Source organism: Calonectris borealis, chromosome 6, assembly GCF_964195595.1.
Source record: "Calonectris borealis chromosome 6, bCalBor7.hap1.2, whole genome shotgun sequence".
Classification (NCBI taxonomy): domain Eukaryota; kingdom Metazoa; phylum Chordata; class Aves; order Procellariiformes; family Procellariidae; genus Calonectris; species Calonectris borealis.
In genome coordinates this window covers 12,308,458-12,328,252 of record NC_134317.1, presented here as the reverse complement: position 1 = coordinate 12,328,252, position 19,795 = coordinate 12,308,458, and the positions used below count along the sequence as shown (strand labels likewise).

Sequence of the window (19,795 nt, the reverse complement as noted above, 5' to 3'; positions counted from 1 at the left end):
AAAATCCAGTATTTGCCCCAAGAAACATGTCTAGGATTATCCCATAGATTCCACATGCACAGGATACATGCAACTTCAAGAGACAATTCCCTGCTGACTGAAGGAGGAGCAGGTATTACAGGGCTTTTAAGCCTCTGCAAGCAATATAGATATCATATCCTTTTTCTGTATTACTCTATAGACTCCAATAAATCTACAGAATTCAGCTTACCACAAGGCTACTGTTTTTCAGAGCAACTGACCCAATGACTGGTATTTATTTGCTGAGACAAGCTCCATAAAAAGGGAAGGAAAAAAAAAAAAAAAAATCCACACTATTCCCCCTCATCACCACAAAGATGACATCTTATTGCCAATCTGCCTGCCAGGAAACCATCTGGAAACAATATTAATACCACAATCTATAGGCATCCCTCCAATGCATTAATCAGGTCATCAGAGTTCAATAACTGACAGCATCTTTTAGAACTGGAAAGGATAAAACTGTGGTAATAAGGCACAGTCAAGATCAATCCCCAGGGCCTAGTTAGTTCTTCCTCTCCTTTGTTTTCTTCCTTTTTTCTTTAAAAAACATACAGCATTAGCATTTTTTCCCCCAGTGTTTGGGTTTAAATTTACCATTTCAGAGAACTTCGAAGTGCAAGCAAGGCCTCTCAGTTTGACGCACACACACGTAATGGAAAATGTCTACTGCCTCACTGAAGCAAATGCAAGTCCTCTCACACATAAGCCAGGAAGAATCACAGACTTCTGCCTTGACAGTGGAGTTATCCATATAAACCCTTAAAAGGGCATTGAAAAAGTCTGGAGAGAATTAAATGGGGCATGACAATGATTTGGAGATTGGGAAAAATATATTAAAAAATACAAATATATACATATATGTCTATTGCAGCCAAAAAACATACAAAGTCCAGTTTAAGATGGTTACAAGGTTTCTTATCATACAGAGCAGAAGTACTTTCAGAGCGTGACTCTCAGAACCAGATGCTAAAGTTATCTCAGAGAAAGACATACCAAAACCCAGGGGCTGGAAACTGAAGCTGCAGAAATCTAAATTTGAGAGTGCCTTTCTTCTAAAGCATTAGAAAAGGTAACAAATGAGAAAAAAAAGTGTTGCATGAGATTTTGGTCTCCTATCTTTCTTTCTCAAATGAAAAACCAGGTGGTTTTATAGGAGATGTTTTAACAACACAAGTTATTAAGTATGTTATAAGACCAATGAAAAGACACACTTCTGAAAAGTAGAGAGTAAAGGCAGAAGCACAGCAAATCCCCGTAGATTAAAGTAACAAACATTTCACAACTATTCAGTTTTATCAGTACAGCTCTCCATAAAAAAAAAAAAAAGATATATATATATTAAAAAAAATCACTGCACTGGAAATAAGCAGCTGTTCATTATCTTGGACAAAACTCTTTGGGAGCAGTGACAAGGTCTTCCTCAGTGTTTGCACAGCAACTGGCATAACACAACCCGAAGTTAATTGTCATACTGCGTAACTCCATAATACAAAAGGGAGCAGTCAGCCCTTGTTCTGAATTTAAGTTAACCAGAACTGTTCAAAATAACAGCATCAAGCGCTTAACATGAACCTAAACTCAGGTTTTGTTTTCACAATATTTGTCAAAGAGTTCAAAGCTTTTTATTTTTCTAGTAAGCTCATTTTTTTAGTTTACAGAAGTCTTTCTGTCTCCTGTAAGCCTGGAAACTTTACAGAGCAGTTTTCCTATAAAGCATGTTCAGGTTCTCTCATTTGAAGACGGAAAAGAGTGAATAACTTTGTCATCTGGAAGGGGCAAGGTACAGGGAGTCCATGTAATAAGTTTAAAGGGTGATTTTTAATCTCATTTATTTATTTTTCAGGCTACGAACTTCCAAAAGGTAGCTAGTAATAGCTTCATGTCCAGTTTATAAGCATCTAAAAATCTTCTTGGTCTGCAGATGGGGTGGAATAGCTATGGATAATAAGAAGTCAGAGTTAACCTCTGAAAACTGTTTTTACATTGCGTCTCTCATTGTGGAAGAAATTAGTATTTTGGTTTACCACTAAATTAATTACATATTTTTGAGCTAATTAATCCAGCTGAGCCAACAGAACTAATATTAATGCAAGTACAGAGCAAAATCTTTTATTAGAGACTCACAGAGAATTGGGCTAAAAAATTCACCCAAAAATAATTCTCCAATAAGCTCCAGAAATTCTGCATATGAAGCATGCATTTTAAAAGGTAAGGACTTAAAATATTTGATAATACCTAAATATTCTCGTGGGTACACTTGCATTTATAAGTAACTTTTCTGTTTGTATTTTTTTTCCAGTACATCAAGCTAAATCTAGACTAAGCCTCCATTATAAATAATGCAAATGTATTCACTCAGAAGTTTTATTCAGTGAACTCTGATTTTAGTTAGAATAAGACAACTTTGCATTCAGATATGGAATCAGAAGATTCACCTTGCTTACCTTTTTTCAGGCCTTAGAGAAGTCCTTTCAAAATCCTTTCCCTCTGATACTTCTTTGTAAAGTGTTTCGAAACCTAGTGATGAAAGTAGTAAGAACTATGTATTTGACCATACCATTTGAAAAACATTCTAGTAGAAATCCTGCAAATAATTCACATTTATGAATGTATTTTACAGTTAGAAAAACACAAATTAATATGCTGTTGAAGTTATCGATACCTAAATATCAGACAAGTGAAACCTGGCTGGAGTAGCTACATAAACCTACCAGCCTAACTGTAAAGTAGAAAATGCTATCTTGATAACAAGCAAAACCCTTCTGAAGCCTGGCACTGAGAACAATTCCACAGCTAAATACCTCCACAGAAGCCAATAACCACAAAAGATCCTGACAGCCACTGACGTTTCGATAAGAAATCACTCAAGAGTATGGATTAGTCAGATACAGGACTGTAAGAAGTCTTCTGTGTTGTGAAGTCCAGTTCCTCTTTATGACACGCAACTGTTTCACTTAACATCATTTCCCTTGCACGTATTACAATGAAGCGATGAGGTACAGGTTTTCACCACAGATGTTATTCCAGTCAGTTTTGATGAAGAAATTGCTCTGGACAATTTCATTTTTTTGCAGTAACTTTTAAAGTATACAAGTCTAGTTCATTATTTAGCTTCTCATATGATGGGGAACTCCTGCAACTCATCAGCAAAGTCATCACACAGAGACAGCATGTACATTTCCAACAGCTTTCTGGTCCAGGCAGATACGTAGTAGGCTTAAATCCAAGACCTTCAACAGCAAAGCACAGACATATAGCCAGATTTGAAGCAAGATTGGTCCAGCACTCACAGGTGAAGTAAAGGCTCAAACAGACAAGCTCTGCAAATTTAGATGTTTCTATTTACAGAATGCAAGGTGGCTGCTATAGCAGGGGATGTGGCCCAGGAAAAAAACAAAACAAAAAAAACAAAAACACCCCAAAACCACATCAATTAAAAAAAAAAAAATCCAAAACACTCCAGTCCTGTGCTCCTAGTAAAAAGAATGTACGTGACTTTACTGGTATAGTGCAAAGAGAACACAGTACTAGGTTTATTCAGCTATCTAGGTGTTATTGATTAATATTAGCTTCGACTAGCTAAGCAATATTAATCAACAATAACTTGTTTGCATATCTTGTTTCAATGCTGGATTGCATCTGTAAAAGCAGCCCTTCAAAGTGCATCTGTAGAGAATAAACTTCTGTACTGCACCTTCAAATGCATGCACATGGTTTATGGAAGAAGGACAATCTTCCTGTAACTGCACAGAAATGAATATAAACACACTTCAACTCTCCTAAACATGTCCACAGAGACCTCTCTCATAACCACAGAGTATTCTCCTTCAGGTTTTTTCCATGTCTGCAAAACTGGAAAAGCAAGGCTATCTTCTTCCTGGATGTTTTAAGTGCAAGGGTTTTGAATTTTATGAAATCCTGGGCTAGAATATGTATAAGTGCAAAGTTTTAATCATCACTGCATATACTGTGTGTATGCAAAAGGTAATGTATGTATCTCCATTAGCACCCAGAACAGCTTCATGCCCAGCTTGTGCCTCTCAATTTTAATAGATGGCTTCCACAGAGTATTACAATATTAACAGCTGCCATATATCAACAACACATGAGGACATTCAGAAATATTCATTATTTGCCTATATGGAAAAGAAAGGGACAATATAGTATCAGTCATTATTCTAGATCCATATACAGTTCTCCAGTGGAAAAGAGAGTATAGGGTGCAATCCAAAACAGAAAGCTATACAGACTACCTGTAGGTAACACAAAGAATGGCACTGATACTAAGGGTCACCAAACAAAACCAGTGTATAGATATTCAATTTTAAGAAAGGGAACTATATAAGGATGTGGCAAGAAAGAAAGAGGACACTAAAAAGGAGCAGTTTAAAAAGCAAGAAGCCTCAGGGAGAGTTAGGAGAGTATTGCATGGCATAGATCAGCTCTTAGAAAATAAATTGCTTAAGTAAAGACAGGGAAGCATTAAAACATGGCAAGTCAAATGTAAGCAGGAAATTAAGAGGGCTAAAAGACAATCCAAAAAGTGCCTGCAAATGAAGATCACGGTGCTAGTAAACAGCTCTTTAAATACATCAATAACAGGAAGCCAGCTAGGAAAGCAGTCGAACTGCTGGATGACAAAGGTGTAAAAGGGGCAGATGGGGATGATAAAGCTGTAGCAGAGAAGCTCAGTAAATGCTTTACATCAGTCTTTAGTGCTGAAATCTTTGGGGAGATTTCCACACCCATTGCGCTCTTTTTTGCAAATCTGGCAGAGGAACCAGGTCAATCTGAAGTAAATTCAGGAAATACCTCCAAACAAGGAAGTTAGATGTTAATAAATCACTGGGACAGAACAACATTCACACAAGTTCTGAAGAACCTCAAATGTGAATTTGAAAAACCACTAGCTAACCTCTGTACTGGAGGACTCTCAGATCCTGCTTGCATAACTCCCAGCTACAGGAAGGGCTGTGTGGGGGAACCTGGGAACCCCACTCTGGCAAGTCCGTCTTCATTCACAGTAAGAGTGAGCACATTAGAAAGTATAAGAAAGCAAAGGATAGCGCTTAACAGACACTTTTTAAGGTAGAGAGGAATCAGCAGTGCAATCCCTGGGATCAGTGCTGGGACTGGTATTACTAAACATGTTCATCAATGACAAAACTAACTGATTGGGGGAAAAGTTGGTAGGTAGGCTTTAGTGTAGATAAATTTCAAGTAATTCATCTAGGCAATACCAGCTCTAACTGTTCCTGTTCAGAAGCTGGAGCCATCCTTGACAGCTCTCTAAAGTCATTGGCTCAGTGTTCAGCAGCAGTCAGAAAAGCCAGCAAAATGCAGGGCATCATCAGAAAGAGAGCAAGACAGGGCGTTTCTGCCACTTCACACAGTTTGACCGCTCCCACAACTTGAGTGTTGTGATCTGCTCTCCACATACCAAGAAGGACGTAGTCATGTTAGAGGGGTGCAGAAAAGAACGACCAAATGGAAATGGAGCAGATATTTTACATGGAGAGACTAAAAAGGCTAGGACTCCTCAGCTTGGAGAGAAGACGGCTGAGGGTGGATATGAGCAGGTATAACAAAAAAACCCATGAGCTGCTGAATGCAGAACTATTATTTGCACAATCCTCCAACACTAGGGCACAGCACTACTCACTGAAACTAACAATAAACCCGTTTAAATAGAAAATACTTTTTTACCCAGCAGGTTACAAGCTTCTGGAACTTGCTGTCACACGAGGCTGTGAAGGCAAAGGATGTCCATGGGTTCAAAAAAGGGATTAAACAAACTTCTGGACAACGGGTCCATAAATGGACGCTTAAAGGACTAAATGGGTACGTATCCTTTAACATTTTTAACAGAGCTGTGGAGAGGTAGGGAGAGAAGTGGATCTCAAAAAATGTCTGTTGAAGAATCTTCTGTTAGCTTGTTGAACACAATGCTGGGCTAACTGGAACACGGAGGCAGTTTTAATGTTATTCATTTTTTAGGTAAAGTCAGCATTCCCACACATCATACCACTTCCTGAGGATAAGCAATGACCAAGATTCATCAGGGCTTCAGAAAAGGACCTCCTGCCACTGTGACAACCAGGCTAGAATTCATCGCATAGTTTAATGCAGGAATATTGTTTTAGACATCTACTTTCTGCCAACATGCTGACCACTGTCTCTTAGTATCTAATCATAATTATCCATAAACAATGCAATAAAATAAAATATACACATAGCTGGTATTCTTTCTCCTGTGCAGCTTCTGGATTAATTTTGTTATTTTATCTGTACTCTAACCCCAGCAAAGGAGCACGTTGATAGAAAGCAAACATATTCATTACTTCTCATGGCAGGGGTGGGAGTGGGACAGGGACAGATACGAACAGCAAAGAATAGGAAATAAAACCATTCAGACTAGTTACAGGTACAGAGCTTTTCTTTTCACACCCTTCCCCCTGAAAGCATCTTTTACATCTGTACATACAGTGCAGACATCCATAACTGATTATTTTACTAACCCAGGTAAATCAAAATTTTAATTTAATTTTTAATTCATCACAAAGTTTCATTTTAGAAGCATTTTTTAAATGAACACCGTCTTTGAAGACAGTAAGTTATTTATATCTAAAAAAATTTAATCAGCAAAGCTGTATTTCCTGTCTTGTAAGTGAAATATAAGCTTGGACAGATGAAAAAAAAATACCTCACAAGAAGTGCAATTACAGTGAGTTTGTCTTCAAGATAATAAATCCTTTGTTTTGAGGTTCAATTTAGTTCATTATCTTGTAACTCTTATGGTTTTAAAAGAAAATATTTTTGTTTTGTTCTTGGGGAAAAAATTTCAATGTTACACAGATCAAAAATTAACAAGGTTTGACAAAGTTAACTCTTATGCCTGCTCTTGACACAGTTTGTCTGAAAACCTTATGCTTATAATAAAACCTGCTAGAAAGGAACTAGCACCGGAAAGCTATATAGTGAGTTCTGTTCACCACAGAACACAGACATGAACAGACATGAAACACCATGCGTTTTTCTCCTCCTTAATTTGGTGAGAAGTAGGCTATGTTACTACAGTTTCCAACACCAATATCAATAACCATACATTGCTAATGTAATATACGGGTACCTGGCACACATATAGGATCCTGCACAGTGCTCATGTACTGATGAACAGTCACAGCAAGTTCAAAGCAGGTTACCTTAGTCGTCAAGCAAAGTCAATATAATTAAAAAAAAAACCAAACAATATAACATCAAGTACTAAAACATATTTACACATTTATGTTTACTTTTACCATCTCAGACAAAGCAAAAAGAATAAAGTGGTAAAGAGTCTGCAGTTAGAGGATACTACGTTAAGTCTAAAGTCAAGATCACGCATGCGGAGAAAGGGGGTAAGGTCCACACTATTTTACCTGGAAAACGATTTGAACATCTCTGACTTTCTGTCCTTGCCACTGAGATGCCATGCAAGTCATTAACTTTTGCAACCTCATTTTCTGAATGTCACCGTGGTCCAGTCAGGAACTGAGCCCCCAACTTCTGATCAGGCTAACCAGGACTAGCAATTTGGTCTCCATACCTTAACGTCCACAGCTATAGCTTGGAAATACCTTGGAGAAGGAATATAACTTCGAGTTTCATATCAGATAAGAGCTAAATAGATTGAATGAGAACTAAATATTTTATTAGTCATCTGAGATGAACTAGATAATGGCACAATTTCAGGTAAAATGAAGGAGCAATACTTCTGCTGACTAAGTTTAGAAGCATTTGAAGAAAACCTCTATAAAACAGCCTTTTAAACAGCCACACTGACTTTCACTCTGCCTGAGATGTGCTTAATTTATCAGTAAGTAGCCCAGTACCTATGTTCAGGTTGACTTAAGCATGTAACTTGAGCAAAATTCCCCATCAGTTGCAATAAAGTTTTGGTCCCACAGGTCAGGGCTGAGGCAAAATGGAGCGAGTGCTTTTGAGCCTGCCTGGTAGGTGTTCAGGCCAGCCACATCTGTAGGACATGGCACAGTTCCTGCCTCCTCACCTGCCCCTCAGCGTGAGGGGATTCTCTCATGGACACTCACCGCCATCCCACAGCCACACCTTAATTCACATCTCTCGCTTAACGACGTTGTAGCTGCACGAGTGACAGGTTGCACAGCTGGGCGGCCTGTCAGGAGGCCCTGAGCTGCCCCGAGCTGGTCCCAGCCGGTTCCCGCCGGCTCTGGCGGCGAGGGGGGGCCCAGTGGGGAAAACCACCACACGCCAGAGCCCAACCATCATGCCAAAATGTCCGTCAGCCAGACAAGTGCCTGGATACAAGGTGTTAGGGAAAGAAAACGGCGGCTGCTGAGGGCTGGAGACCCTCTGTGGGGTCCCCCATGGCAAAGGGGGCAGGGACACCCCCGAGGGACAGCCTGCCTCAGCGCTGCTGCGATGGTAACCTGCAGCGAGTGTGCAGCACGTGGAGACTACGATGGAAAGGGCCGAATAAGTATCTATGTAAGTGACTTCGTAATTGTTTGCGGTGGTCTTGTTCCTCAGTGTCTGAATCTGTGATCAGAAGTTTGTATTGATTGCCAAGAAAATAATAAAACATTTAATTCTCTGACTCAAGCCTGTTTTGCCAGCAACACAGAGGTAGTTTGCCACAAACTCTCCTGCAAGAGTACTACATGCTGTTAGGGCACATCCCTGAGCAGGGCTGAAGGAAGCACAGAATGCAAACTCTGCAACTCCCCTGGGAATGCTGAAGTTCAGGCTTCAAAAACCAGCAGCCTCTTCCTTTCAAATGTGTTCATTCCACTCACGAGCACGGACATTTTCACAGCAACATGAAAACTGCTGTACTGTGAAGGAACAGGAAAATGAGTAGGAAGAAGAAAGGGAAATGAAGGAGAAAATGAAAAAAACCTTCTTCCACCACTCCCTTGTCCGTGAGAAAGATGCACCCAGACATGCATAGACACACAAGCCAGGATCTCTTCCTAAAAAAAACATGCATGATACATGCTCAGATATTTGCTTGCCTCTTACTGATACGAGTTCAGTCAGCGCTAAATACCTCCAGCTGGTTTCAAGTTACAGCCAGGGGAAATAGTACCGTAAAATTCCTCACAGCCACCTAAACCATTACTCTTCTATTTTCTTCCATGTGGGGTCATCGCACCCCCTCTGGAAAGCTTAGAGGTATGATACCACTGCAGGCATCTTCAGAGAGAGCCTGACAATGGTGTATTATGAGGCTTGTTGTAACATCCTTTCAATATGCTTAAGGTCCAGTGATTTAGAGAAGAGGGTCTTTTGTGTCTCCTGTCAGTTCCAGGAAGCTCCTGTCACTGGCATGGAGACTGCATATGGAAAAGAGCTGCTAAATAGACCAGTTAAAAGAATATAGGCCCAGTTTCGCTCCCACATTACTGAAAACCATGAATGCTGCAACTCTGTTGAGGTCAGAGGAATTGCACTGCTCTGATGTTGGGGGTGAGACACCCATACACCAGCTGTTAGATTTCAAAGCCAGGGCTCCCTCTGCGATGGTCTCACAGTCTCTGCCTCAGATACGTCCCCTGAGGCCACCACAGGCAGAATGTCAGCACTTAAACAGTGGCAGCATGCATACAGGCAGATCCCACCAATCTAACGCACAACAGCACTAGAGTAAACTTATGCTGCACAAAACACAAAAGGTTTCTCTCCTCCAAAACTAGGCTGGACTTGAACTAGTGATGGGGAGAGCTAGTAACACTTTCAGACATGAAGCATTGACTTAATACCTTCCTCTTCTTCACCAAAGGAAAGGAAAGCTTATGATCATAAAAGATCTAAGGTAAATAACCTGAGTAAAGCAGGCCATTTTTGACAAATCTGTCTTTCCTTGTATTTTAAACACAGCCTGCTTATTGCTTCTGTTTTGTAACTTTCCTTTTGATATAATCACACTGTAAGACCATACAGACAGTGGTTCCCCGACCTAGACTTTGTGAGTGCTTCTTACAGAACGTGCCCTCACACTTTTTCTTTACCCAGTCAGACTGTTAATGCTTGTTCAGGAGAGATAGTCAGTGATTCTTTTATTTTTTTTTTTTTTAAATGACACTGATTCCAAATACATGACATAAAATACGAGATATGAATGAAAAAAAACTTTACTTCAGTATTTAACAAACTGCTTGCATCATTATAAGGAATTAATGGAATGATATATTTATTCCGTTAAGAGACAAGTAACTTCATAAGAGTTAACGCTGCAGAAAATATGATTACACAAACTACATACATTTTATAATAGGGTATTAAAGCAGGCATCCTTGTTATTATTTGCACTGCACGTTTACACAGTAAAGGAAATTGTGACTGTCACTTAGTAGATACGGAAAATCTCACATCCCTGTCTCACCTTGTTTATCTATTGTTTTGCACCATGAGTATTCATCAGTTTATAGCACTTAAGAAAACAACATCATCTTGAAATCAAATGCAACAATGTCCTGATCAGAACTAAGAGCTGGTAGCTGTATTTCCTTTGACTCGTGCTGCCTGCAAAACACAACTCTTGTAGGCCTTAGAAGCAAACAGGAAACTTGCAATACTTCCAGGCAGATAAGAACAGCCAACTCACAAAACGGGGATCCTTCCATTATTTGGAACATCTCAGAGGGTCTATGCCAGACCAAGTACTACCGTGTCTCTCCAGCCACTCAAATCCTGATCCTCTTTGTAAGAGTATTTGCAACTCAGTCCTTGGTCTCCCCATTACCCACTCATCTCTTAATATTTTGCTGAGGTTAACAATCAAGATAGTGATTTTTGCTACTTAGCAGCATTTCCCACTGCAAGCTGGATTACACTGGTTTAGACAGCATATAAAAGGTCTTGGGATGAAACTACAGGCTTGGCAGTCGGATTATCCTCCACTACGCAGTTCTGGTATCATTTTGGGGACATCTTTCTGTTCAGATATCATCCTGTCACTCTGCAAATACCCCAGATCACAAGACAGCTGAAAAATAACAGAAGAAGCAGTAAAAAGACAACTCAGAGCAATGGTCTTAACCTGCTGTGCAACAATTAGAAATAAACTGCAGTGGGTGTGTAAAACAGCACATGCTATCACTCGCTTTCCCCAGCCAGGAGGTCTGCAGCTTCAGACCACCTGTGGACTCAGCAATTTATCACATTTCACAAGAAGAAACAGAAGTGATGCACAAGACTGGCAACTAGAGCATCTCTTCCTTTTCTCACAGGTTGTATCTTCTACTTTCAAACAGATGTATGGTCCATTTTAACCCTTGCTTGATGAAGAAAATAACTGAAAACGTCCCTCGGTGATAATTCTGTATCCTATGGCATATCAGCTGCATCACAAGCCCTAAAAATGCCTTTAGCACCAGGAATCCTGTGCATACAAAACAGCACTTCAGTCTGAATAATTAATATGCCATCAGCTGGCCATGTTCCTGGCAAGTGAGTGAATTTAATCCAATTACAGCAGAGGTGATGAGGTCAAGCTGACTCTTACTGAAGAATCACCAGCAAGACCATCCTCAAAACATAAGACGCTGCAGCTTGCTAGACTTATTTAGAGAGCTGACACGCTGTAGTGAAGTTTAGCAATGCTCAGACTTGTTATAACCAAGGTAAGTGCCAAGAAACTGCTTTGTGCCAGCAAGCAGAAGAGGAAAAGGATTCAGCAAGAACACGCTTCGTAAAGCACACTGTAATCCTAAGTGCTTAATTGCCTTTGGCAAGAGCTGCATCCCATTGCTCTCTCAGAAGTCGTTTTATCTGCAACTTGATGCTCACAACTACAGCAATGAATGGAGTGGGGGAGGAGAAGAAACTGGGGGAACCAGTGAGAGAACTACAGCTACCAGTCTGTCTTTGCTGAACTATCAAAGCAAAATATATAAAATACCAGTATGTGCAAGGCCTCATCTGCACATCCAATGACTCTGGAGAGCTCCCATAGAAGCAAATGAAGACTGACTCGCATCCAGGCTCTTTAATCGCCTACAGAGGCAGGGAAATTGGTTGTAGAGTTACACACCTGTATTTATACTTTAGTATTTACGTAGGAGTGGCCTCACTTCCAGACATTCTGAGTGAACCCATATAGGTCAGTGTAAATTTGAAGGTATAGCCAGAGTTTCTGTTTCTTTTCCCTGTCTCTGCTTATAATACAGTGTTCACAAATATTTTACAATATGTTAACCCCAACTCATTGTTCCCACATAAATGGAAGACTCAAAGGTAAATAATGCACCAAGCCTCTTTAATTAAATAAGGAGTTTGGGGGAGGAGTTTCTGCAGACCCTTTTAAATCTTAAAGCCTGCCAACTGGATGAACAAAAGGTAGATTAGGCTCACATGATAAATCCCAGTAAACCTGAAAAGCCTTTGTTAATAAGTCACTAAGGGAATTTTTTTTTCCCCCTAGAATTTCTGCTCACCAGAAGTGCGAGTTAAGATTATTCGAGCGGGTTTGGTTTCCAGCAGCATTAAATGGGTATATGCCTCATGGAGCTCTAATCTCCTCATTTCTATAGAGCTCAATTCTCTTTTCATTCCTACTAAAGGAGAACCAGTTATTTCTAGCTTTTATATAGGGAGCAGCTGCTGAAACTTCAGAGGCAAAAAAGTTCATTAAATTAGTCAAGATTCTCAGGAAAATTAAACTGGAATTCTACATCACCTTTAATAGCAACAGCAGCAACAACAGAGGTATAAATGTATTTTCATTTCATTTTGGTATTTCTTTCATGTAGCAGGTTGCAAATGATCCTTTTAAGTTTTCATTCATAAGTTAGCGTTCAGTAGCTTGTTGACAGAGCCAAATGACATGTTAGTCTGACAATTAGTATACTCTTCTGTTTGTAGAGAGGCTTAATGAAGACATTATTAGAGACAGACCTTGCTGTAGCACATTCAGCAGACCCTTTACAATTGCTTAGGAAAGACCCAGATTTTAGCAAAACCCATACTGTAATCACAGACAACACAGATGACATTTAAAGCTGTGATAAATTTTTTAAAAAGTCCAGAGTCCATCCTACCTGGATCCATCTGGCTTCACTAACGAATCCTTTTCAGCACTATAGATTAATCATATCTTCTCTGCATGCAGTGCTGAAATCCAAACAGCATATGTAATCCTAATGTACATCGCGGAAGCATTTCCATCAGTGAAGGGCATGAAGGTAGCTGTACAAGGCTTGCTAAGATTCTGTCTGGAACAGTGGATGCCACTGTCATCATTCAGGCTCAGAAAAAGTTTTTAAAAGCCTACTGCAACAGGTGTAGCAACATGTTTCTAGAGTAATGAGAGAAAGGACATCCTACCTTCCAATGGGAGGTTAAAAATGAGTAATTTCGCAGAGGGAAGAGGGTATTAACCAGCCAGGGCGAAAAAAAAAACCCTTTGTTACCTCCTAACTCATACCTATGGAGTAAAGTTTGGAAAAGCTATATATTACAGCTCTAAACACAGCAAAAGCAAACTGCAGCATATTTTAGTATGAACTTGACAAGTTTATGAAGGAGGAGATGAGTCTTTCTGCAAAAACAGGATGAAACAGTCCAGGATCCCTTCCAGCCCGTGCTCAGGCCTGAACCCAAACTACTCAGAAGAGTCCAACAACCACAGACTGTGGCTCCCAGTTCTCCAGAGTCTAACCAAAAACTTCAGCTATCTCCCTACATGGCTCTCAAACAAAGCTTCTGAGCACACTTTCCGGATTTAGACATCCACAACTTTAAGGCGCAGCATTTGGAGCCATTCTGAACTCTATTTACATCTGCATTTTGTTTTAGGAGGGCTCTGAAAGTAATTTGTAGCTGTTGGTTTATAGTCTTTCTAATACAGTCTATTTGGCCTGCGTAAGGATATTGGTATGGATTTTGATTGACTGTAAAAATAGGACCATCGCCCAGAGGAAGTCCTAATGATCTTAAAGGAGGAGTCAGGGAGAACACAAAACAGACCAAAAACTGGTGAAAAATCATGCACCTCTTACACTTAAGCCAATGACAATACATAATCACTGCTTATTTCAGACTTTATAAATTCCCTTTCAGCATTATACAAGCAAACCAACAGAACTTCACTGATTTATTTCCTTCATCCTCCTTTGCACCACGTAGCAAGGCAACTAAAGCTATGGAGAGATGCTTGCAACAGCAAAGTATCAGATTTCTAACTTTCTTTGCAGCAGACCTTTTAAGATTTCCCTACAAGACCAATAAAAATTGGGTCAGTGATATTAACTAGTCTGAGCCTCCCACATTCATATAAAATCCTAGCTGTGATGTGTATTAAACCAGTCATTTTCTTTCTGCTCATGTCTCTCTAAACAGATTAAATACCATTAACACATTGCACACCAGCACAGGACGTGCTGCCGATCCTTCTAGTGGCTGGTCCTCTGGTGGCAAACATTCTTCTACTGCGACCAACAAAGTCACTCCAGTTACTGCTGGAGTTAAAACACTTGTCCTGTAGGGTCAGAATGCAAAATGCTAAGGATGAGTGTAACATAGGTGTGTGATGAAAATGTGTTATAGTGAGCACTATGTTACAAATTACAGTGCACGTAGCGACTAGCTACAGAAGAATAGGATCATTTGAGGAAACAAAATACTGTGGATACATGCCAGATGAAAATTAACTATTCATGCCATCTGACATTATTAGTAAATATAATTCTGGTTTAAAAACGGAAGGCTCCTAAAATGTGCTCTTAGAGCCTAGTTCCAGGAACATCTCAGCAAATATAAAGTTGTACAGGAAGACACATACCATATTTGGCAAATAATAATGCAAGTCATTAGGAAAAAAAACAAAGACGTGTGCAGGAAGTAGGGGGAGGGAGATAGTCGTTCTGTTTGGGATTTAAAATGTGAGAGGAATTACTCCTTCGCTTACAGCTTCGCTGACAGAAATGGTATTTCCAGCACGCTGCTAAGAGGTGGCATCATTTTGGAGAGTCTTAGTGGGAAGCATGCCTTCTGCATGTCATGTAACTCCATGCTCACCCTCTGTAGGGTTCAATGCTTGGAAACCCTCAGAAGTAGGATGTGTGGAACCAGGTATTTGCACTTATCCTCTCAGCCATTCCCTTTGTAGAGAGCATAATCGAGGCTTCAAAACACTTTTGATTCTGCTTCCTCATCTGGGAGAAGTATTCCTATGCATTTACTCTGCAGAAGGCTGAGGCTAAAAAGTATCTTTAAACTGTAAGAGAAGGGAAGGATTCTCTGTCTTTTCATCCCTGGTCTCTAGCCTCTGCTAGTCTGCCATGCCACTCCCTTCCAGTCTGAGCGCAGGGAGCGGTGCCAGGCCAGAGTCCAGATGTGCACATACAGGAAAGAGGATTAAATGGCAAAGAATCCCCAAAAGCGTATTGCTCCATAGCGTGAAGGCAGCACGCAGAGAAGTGATTTCACCTCCCCCCCTAAGTTAATGATTTTAAGCATTCATCTTCTTCCCCCATCCTTATGCAGTATGTTTAACTGGTGTCACCAAGATTTATCCTTCTCTGAGACCTTAAGTGTGTTGTGCAACGTAGTACAAATTACTTTGAGAACAGCAGAAGTTTAAAAAAAAACCAAAAAACAGACACATACATTTTGTCTGAAACATGAAAGATGTAGATGTGCAGTGAAGGAACATTTCTACATGTGCCTCCACATACGCACCCTTATATTTGAAAGGCTCAGAAGTCCCAGGGAGAGCCAAAGAGATGATCGTTACAGCCTAGCTTATAAATGCTTGCGCTTAACAATCCTTTGCTACCTGCCAACAGACAACAATAAAACTATAACAAATCACACATAAAAGATGACAAGTACTTACTACCAGGTTTGCTTGCTCTCAGATTAACGCACTCTGGGAAGGGAGCCGCAGGTGAGCACTTCTCCCTGCAGGAGCCCAGCTGACGCTCTTGCAGGGGAAGGGATGGCAGCTGGGTTGAGACACCCGCAGGAGACCCGCGGCTCCGATGCTCCAAGCCCGGCATGTGCCCGCCAGCCCGCGCCGCTGGGCTGGCCCACTGCAGCGCGGCTACCTCGTCCCTCTGAGGAAGCAGGTTTCCCTCCTCCTTCTCCGCCTACTCCACCTCCCCCTCCGGAGGGTGCCCCAGTGCCCCCCACCCGTGCCCGCCCCCGGGCTTCCCTCCGCGTCCCGGGGCGCAGCCGGCAGGGAGAGCCCCGCGGATCCGGGAAGCGCTGCCGGAGCCACCCCGCCGCCGAGCTCCCCCAGCCCCGGACCGGCGCCTCCGGCCGCAGCCCACCTGCCGCTCGGCTCGGCTCGGCTCGCAGCCGCGGCCCCGCGCGCTCCGGGAGCGGGGGAAGCGCGGAGCCCGCGGGGGAAGCGGTGCCCGACGGCGATACTCACTGCGGTCGGCGCGGCTCCCTTTAACTCCTTCCCTGCCCCGCCAGCGCGGGCTGGCGGCCGCCTCGGAGCCTTATTAGGCAGCGGCCGCGGGGCCGGGGGGAGCCCCGGGCCCGCCACAGCGAGCGGCGGAGGCGGCGGGGAGGGACCGGCCACCCTGGGGCAGCCCCGCACCTGTGGGGCGGCTAGGTATGGGGGAGCGTATAGAGCCGTGTACGTGGGGGTGTATGAGGAGTGTATAGGGGTGCATGTGGGTGCTACATGAGATGCGTACAGAAGAGTGTACGGGGATGTGGTGGCTGTGTGAGGTGTGTATGGGGGGTGTAGACAGAAAAGGTGCATATGGGGGTTGTAGGCAGTGTGTGTATGGGGACTGTATGGGGTGCATGTAATGGGGAAGCATAGAGGGGTTTGTTTTTGGGCTTGCATGGGATGTGCATGAAATATGTATGGGACGTATATATGTTTTCTGGGGTGAGTGTATGACTTGCATAAAGGGGAAGTGCATAGAGGATGTATGTGAAGGTCTGTATGGGACTTGGATAGGATGCCTAAGGGGTGTGTTTACAGGGGTGTGCATATGAGTATGTATGGAGAGTGTAGGGGTCTGTATGGAGCTGCAGCCCTGCCACCCAATACCCCGATAGCAGCAATGGGGCACTCTCAGGCACACAGGGGACTCAGGGCTGCCCTCTGCCTCCCCCACCCCACCCCCAGCGCCTGGCTAGGGCTCGTGCACCGGCACATCTGCCCAGGGACGTCCAGATCTGGGGCAGGGGATTTAGTTTAATAAACCGTTTACAGTTAATTGTGTTAAGTGCTAAAGTAGTGTAGAAGGAAGAGCAAATGAGAGATGGGGACAAACTGAATCCTCTTCAATACTAAGACCTTAGAACTGCTGTCTATAATGTGAAACTAGAGACCCTGAAGGAGAGGGGTAGGGAAATCCAGGTACATTGCAAACTTAAAGCCTTTTTACTCTAGTACTTTTAAAAGTCTTTATTTACACATTTAAAAATACAAAAAAAAAAGACTTTTTATCTGAAATTGATTTATAGCCAGATGATAAACACATATGGGGATAGACACACCAAAAGCCCAGATTCTATAGATAAAGCCTTTCCTTTCTGTCATCTTGCATTCTTCTGTGCTGCGATTAAATTACTGCTAGGTATCTTAAAATGTGGTTCTGAACTGCTACAGAAAAGGGAAAGCACAAGCTGCAGAGAACTTGCTTCCTCACCAGACTCTAAAATACCTCTAGGGGTGATGGAGCAAACCACAGTCCAGGCTCTAACTCTTTTTCTCCCCTCACTCTGTTTCCACTCAATAGCAGTCAACTCAGAAAAACGTGGCCAAGATAAGCAAGTCACAGCAAAGCTGTACTTTGCTGCACAAAGTCAGGAGTTTTATATTTGCAGAGATCTCAACGTTTTTCATTTTGATTCTGAGGTGAATTTTTCAGCCATTGATAGAGGATGTGTCCTGCAACCTGAGTAGGCTGTACAAGGAGGCAGTGCAAGATGTTGCCTTTTCCCGGTACGTCGTTTGTCTTACTGAGCACAAGCTCTCAGCACAGGCTGAGAGCAGTTACCAGTATGAGTCCATGAAAAGTTGTAGCCATCCCTTTTGACTCTTTCTCTTCCAGGTGCGGTACCAAGTGAGTGAACTAGGAGGAATTGCTGCTGCCTCTTCAAGAAGAAGTTGTGTGCTGGCAGTGATACTTTTCTTAGTCCTCATTCCCTTAGATTGACTATCTGTTAGTGCACAAGATGCTTTTCCTGTTTAAAAGGCTCTGGGACTTCGAAAAAAGATAAACAGAGCCTTTTTTTCTTATTTTTTTTTTTTTTTAACCTGAATCACTGAAATGGGAGTCCTAAAGAAAAGTGACTTTCTTTTCAGAGGTTCTGAATACCTCAGTTTTCACGGGCTCTGTTGAACCTCCCTCTTCAGGTTTTCTTTTCTGTGAAGTCACAACAGAGTTTCAAGGAAATTTTAAGAATATCTGTAAAGTAAAGTAAACCTATGAGTTGGTACAAATAAATTTTGAAGACAGCTATTAGCCAGTTTACTTCACAGGTAATCTGGTGCCAGGTAACACCATTAGCATTCAACTGTACATACATACTATGCTAATTACATGCAGCCAGACTGTTACTCCTAGGCTTTTTCCTCCCCAGTGCATGGTGGTGGCATATTCTGGACTGTACAGATGTGTTTCTCTTTAGTCCAAAACAAATGGATATACATCCCAGATCTCTGCTGAAGTGCATGGCTCTCTATCTACAGTTGATTTCAAATGGTAGTGCGCACACAGAGAATCCGACAGCTACATACCCATTGGCACATGAGCTGTTGAAAGAAAGATGCTTGTTATATGAACTTTCTGCAGATAAATGTGTATTTGGCATTAGAATACGGAAAGAACATGAAACCCTGAGATAGCCACGCAGAGCCTGGCACGAACTTCTCCATGCCACAGCTGACCAAAGTCTGTACTGGCAACACCTTTTGGGAAAGAGTTTTCTTCTCAACATTTTGAAGCGTTCATTCCAAGCAGATGCTGCTCTGCATCATGCTTATGCTTTTCTTTGCTGATTTCTAGCCTAGACTTCATGAAACTTCTTTCTTGTAAATGTTCTCATGTCTTACCAGTTGGGAATTGCTGCTCTAGACAATCTTGTAATAGCATCACCATCTCTGCTTTCAATTTAAAATGATTGCTCAGGCCTTAAACACTCACAAAGAACAAGGCCTCGTGTTGCCAGTGAACCCACATCTGCCTTCAGCTGAGAGGGAGGAGTAGGAGACACTTGAATCAGGATGAAAGCCACTGAGCTCCATAAGGAGAGCAGACGGTGCCCCTGCTGGGTTTCAAGGGATTGACTCATTCTCAGCAGAGCTCACATATTTCTCTCTCTTTTTTACTGTTTCTTTGATTACACAAGTCGGATCAAGAAGGGGAAAAAAAAAAAGTGCGGGATCTCCCGTCCTAGTAGAAGCCAGTATGACATAACACTCCGTGTCCTGTCAGAGTTTCTCCCCAGAGTCCTTGCTAGGACTGTTTATCTTCTAGTTGGGCCTTTGTCCTGAGAGCCCTCTAGAATGCTGGAAGTCAATAGTGCCACTTCTTCAGATGCTGATCCTAAATCAGATCAAGCTCAAGATAATGAATGTTCAGATATGACATTTAATGAATGCTGCTGACGAGAATAATCCTGTGCATTCTTAGCTGGCGGCCTGAGTTTTTTTTTTTTAATTGTAAACATCCTTCATGCAGCTGCTCCAGGGAGATGTTTAGGAAACAGCGGCTGGCTATATTTAAAAGATTTCAATTCATCTTGACCTACATTTAGATTTTTGTAGCCTACAAGCCAC

The 19,795-nt window shown here is 41.9% G+C and overlaps 1 protein-coding gene across 3 annotated transcripts in view; it reads right to left on the bottom strand.

Moving 5' to 3' along the window:
* Positions 1 to 16,128, bottom strand: part of MYLK (myosin light chain kinase) — a 221,525-nt gene extending 205,397 nt beyond the window's left edge. For 2 of the 3 annotated variants that reach the window (XM_075152847.1, XM_075152848.1), the window contains exon 1: positions 15,881 to 16,128. In XM_075152847.1, coding sequence (XP_075008948.1) covers positions 15,881 to 16,043 — 163 coding nt within the window. In that variant the 5' untranslated portion in view covers positions 16,044 to 16,128. Of the gene's footprint in view, positions 1 to 2,468; positions 2,542 to 15,880 lie in introns of all 3 variants that reach the window. The other variant, XM_075152849.1, reaches the window with a different exon arrangement.
* Positions 16,129 to 19,795: the final 3,667 nt, after the last annotated feature.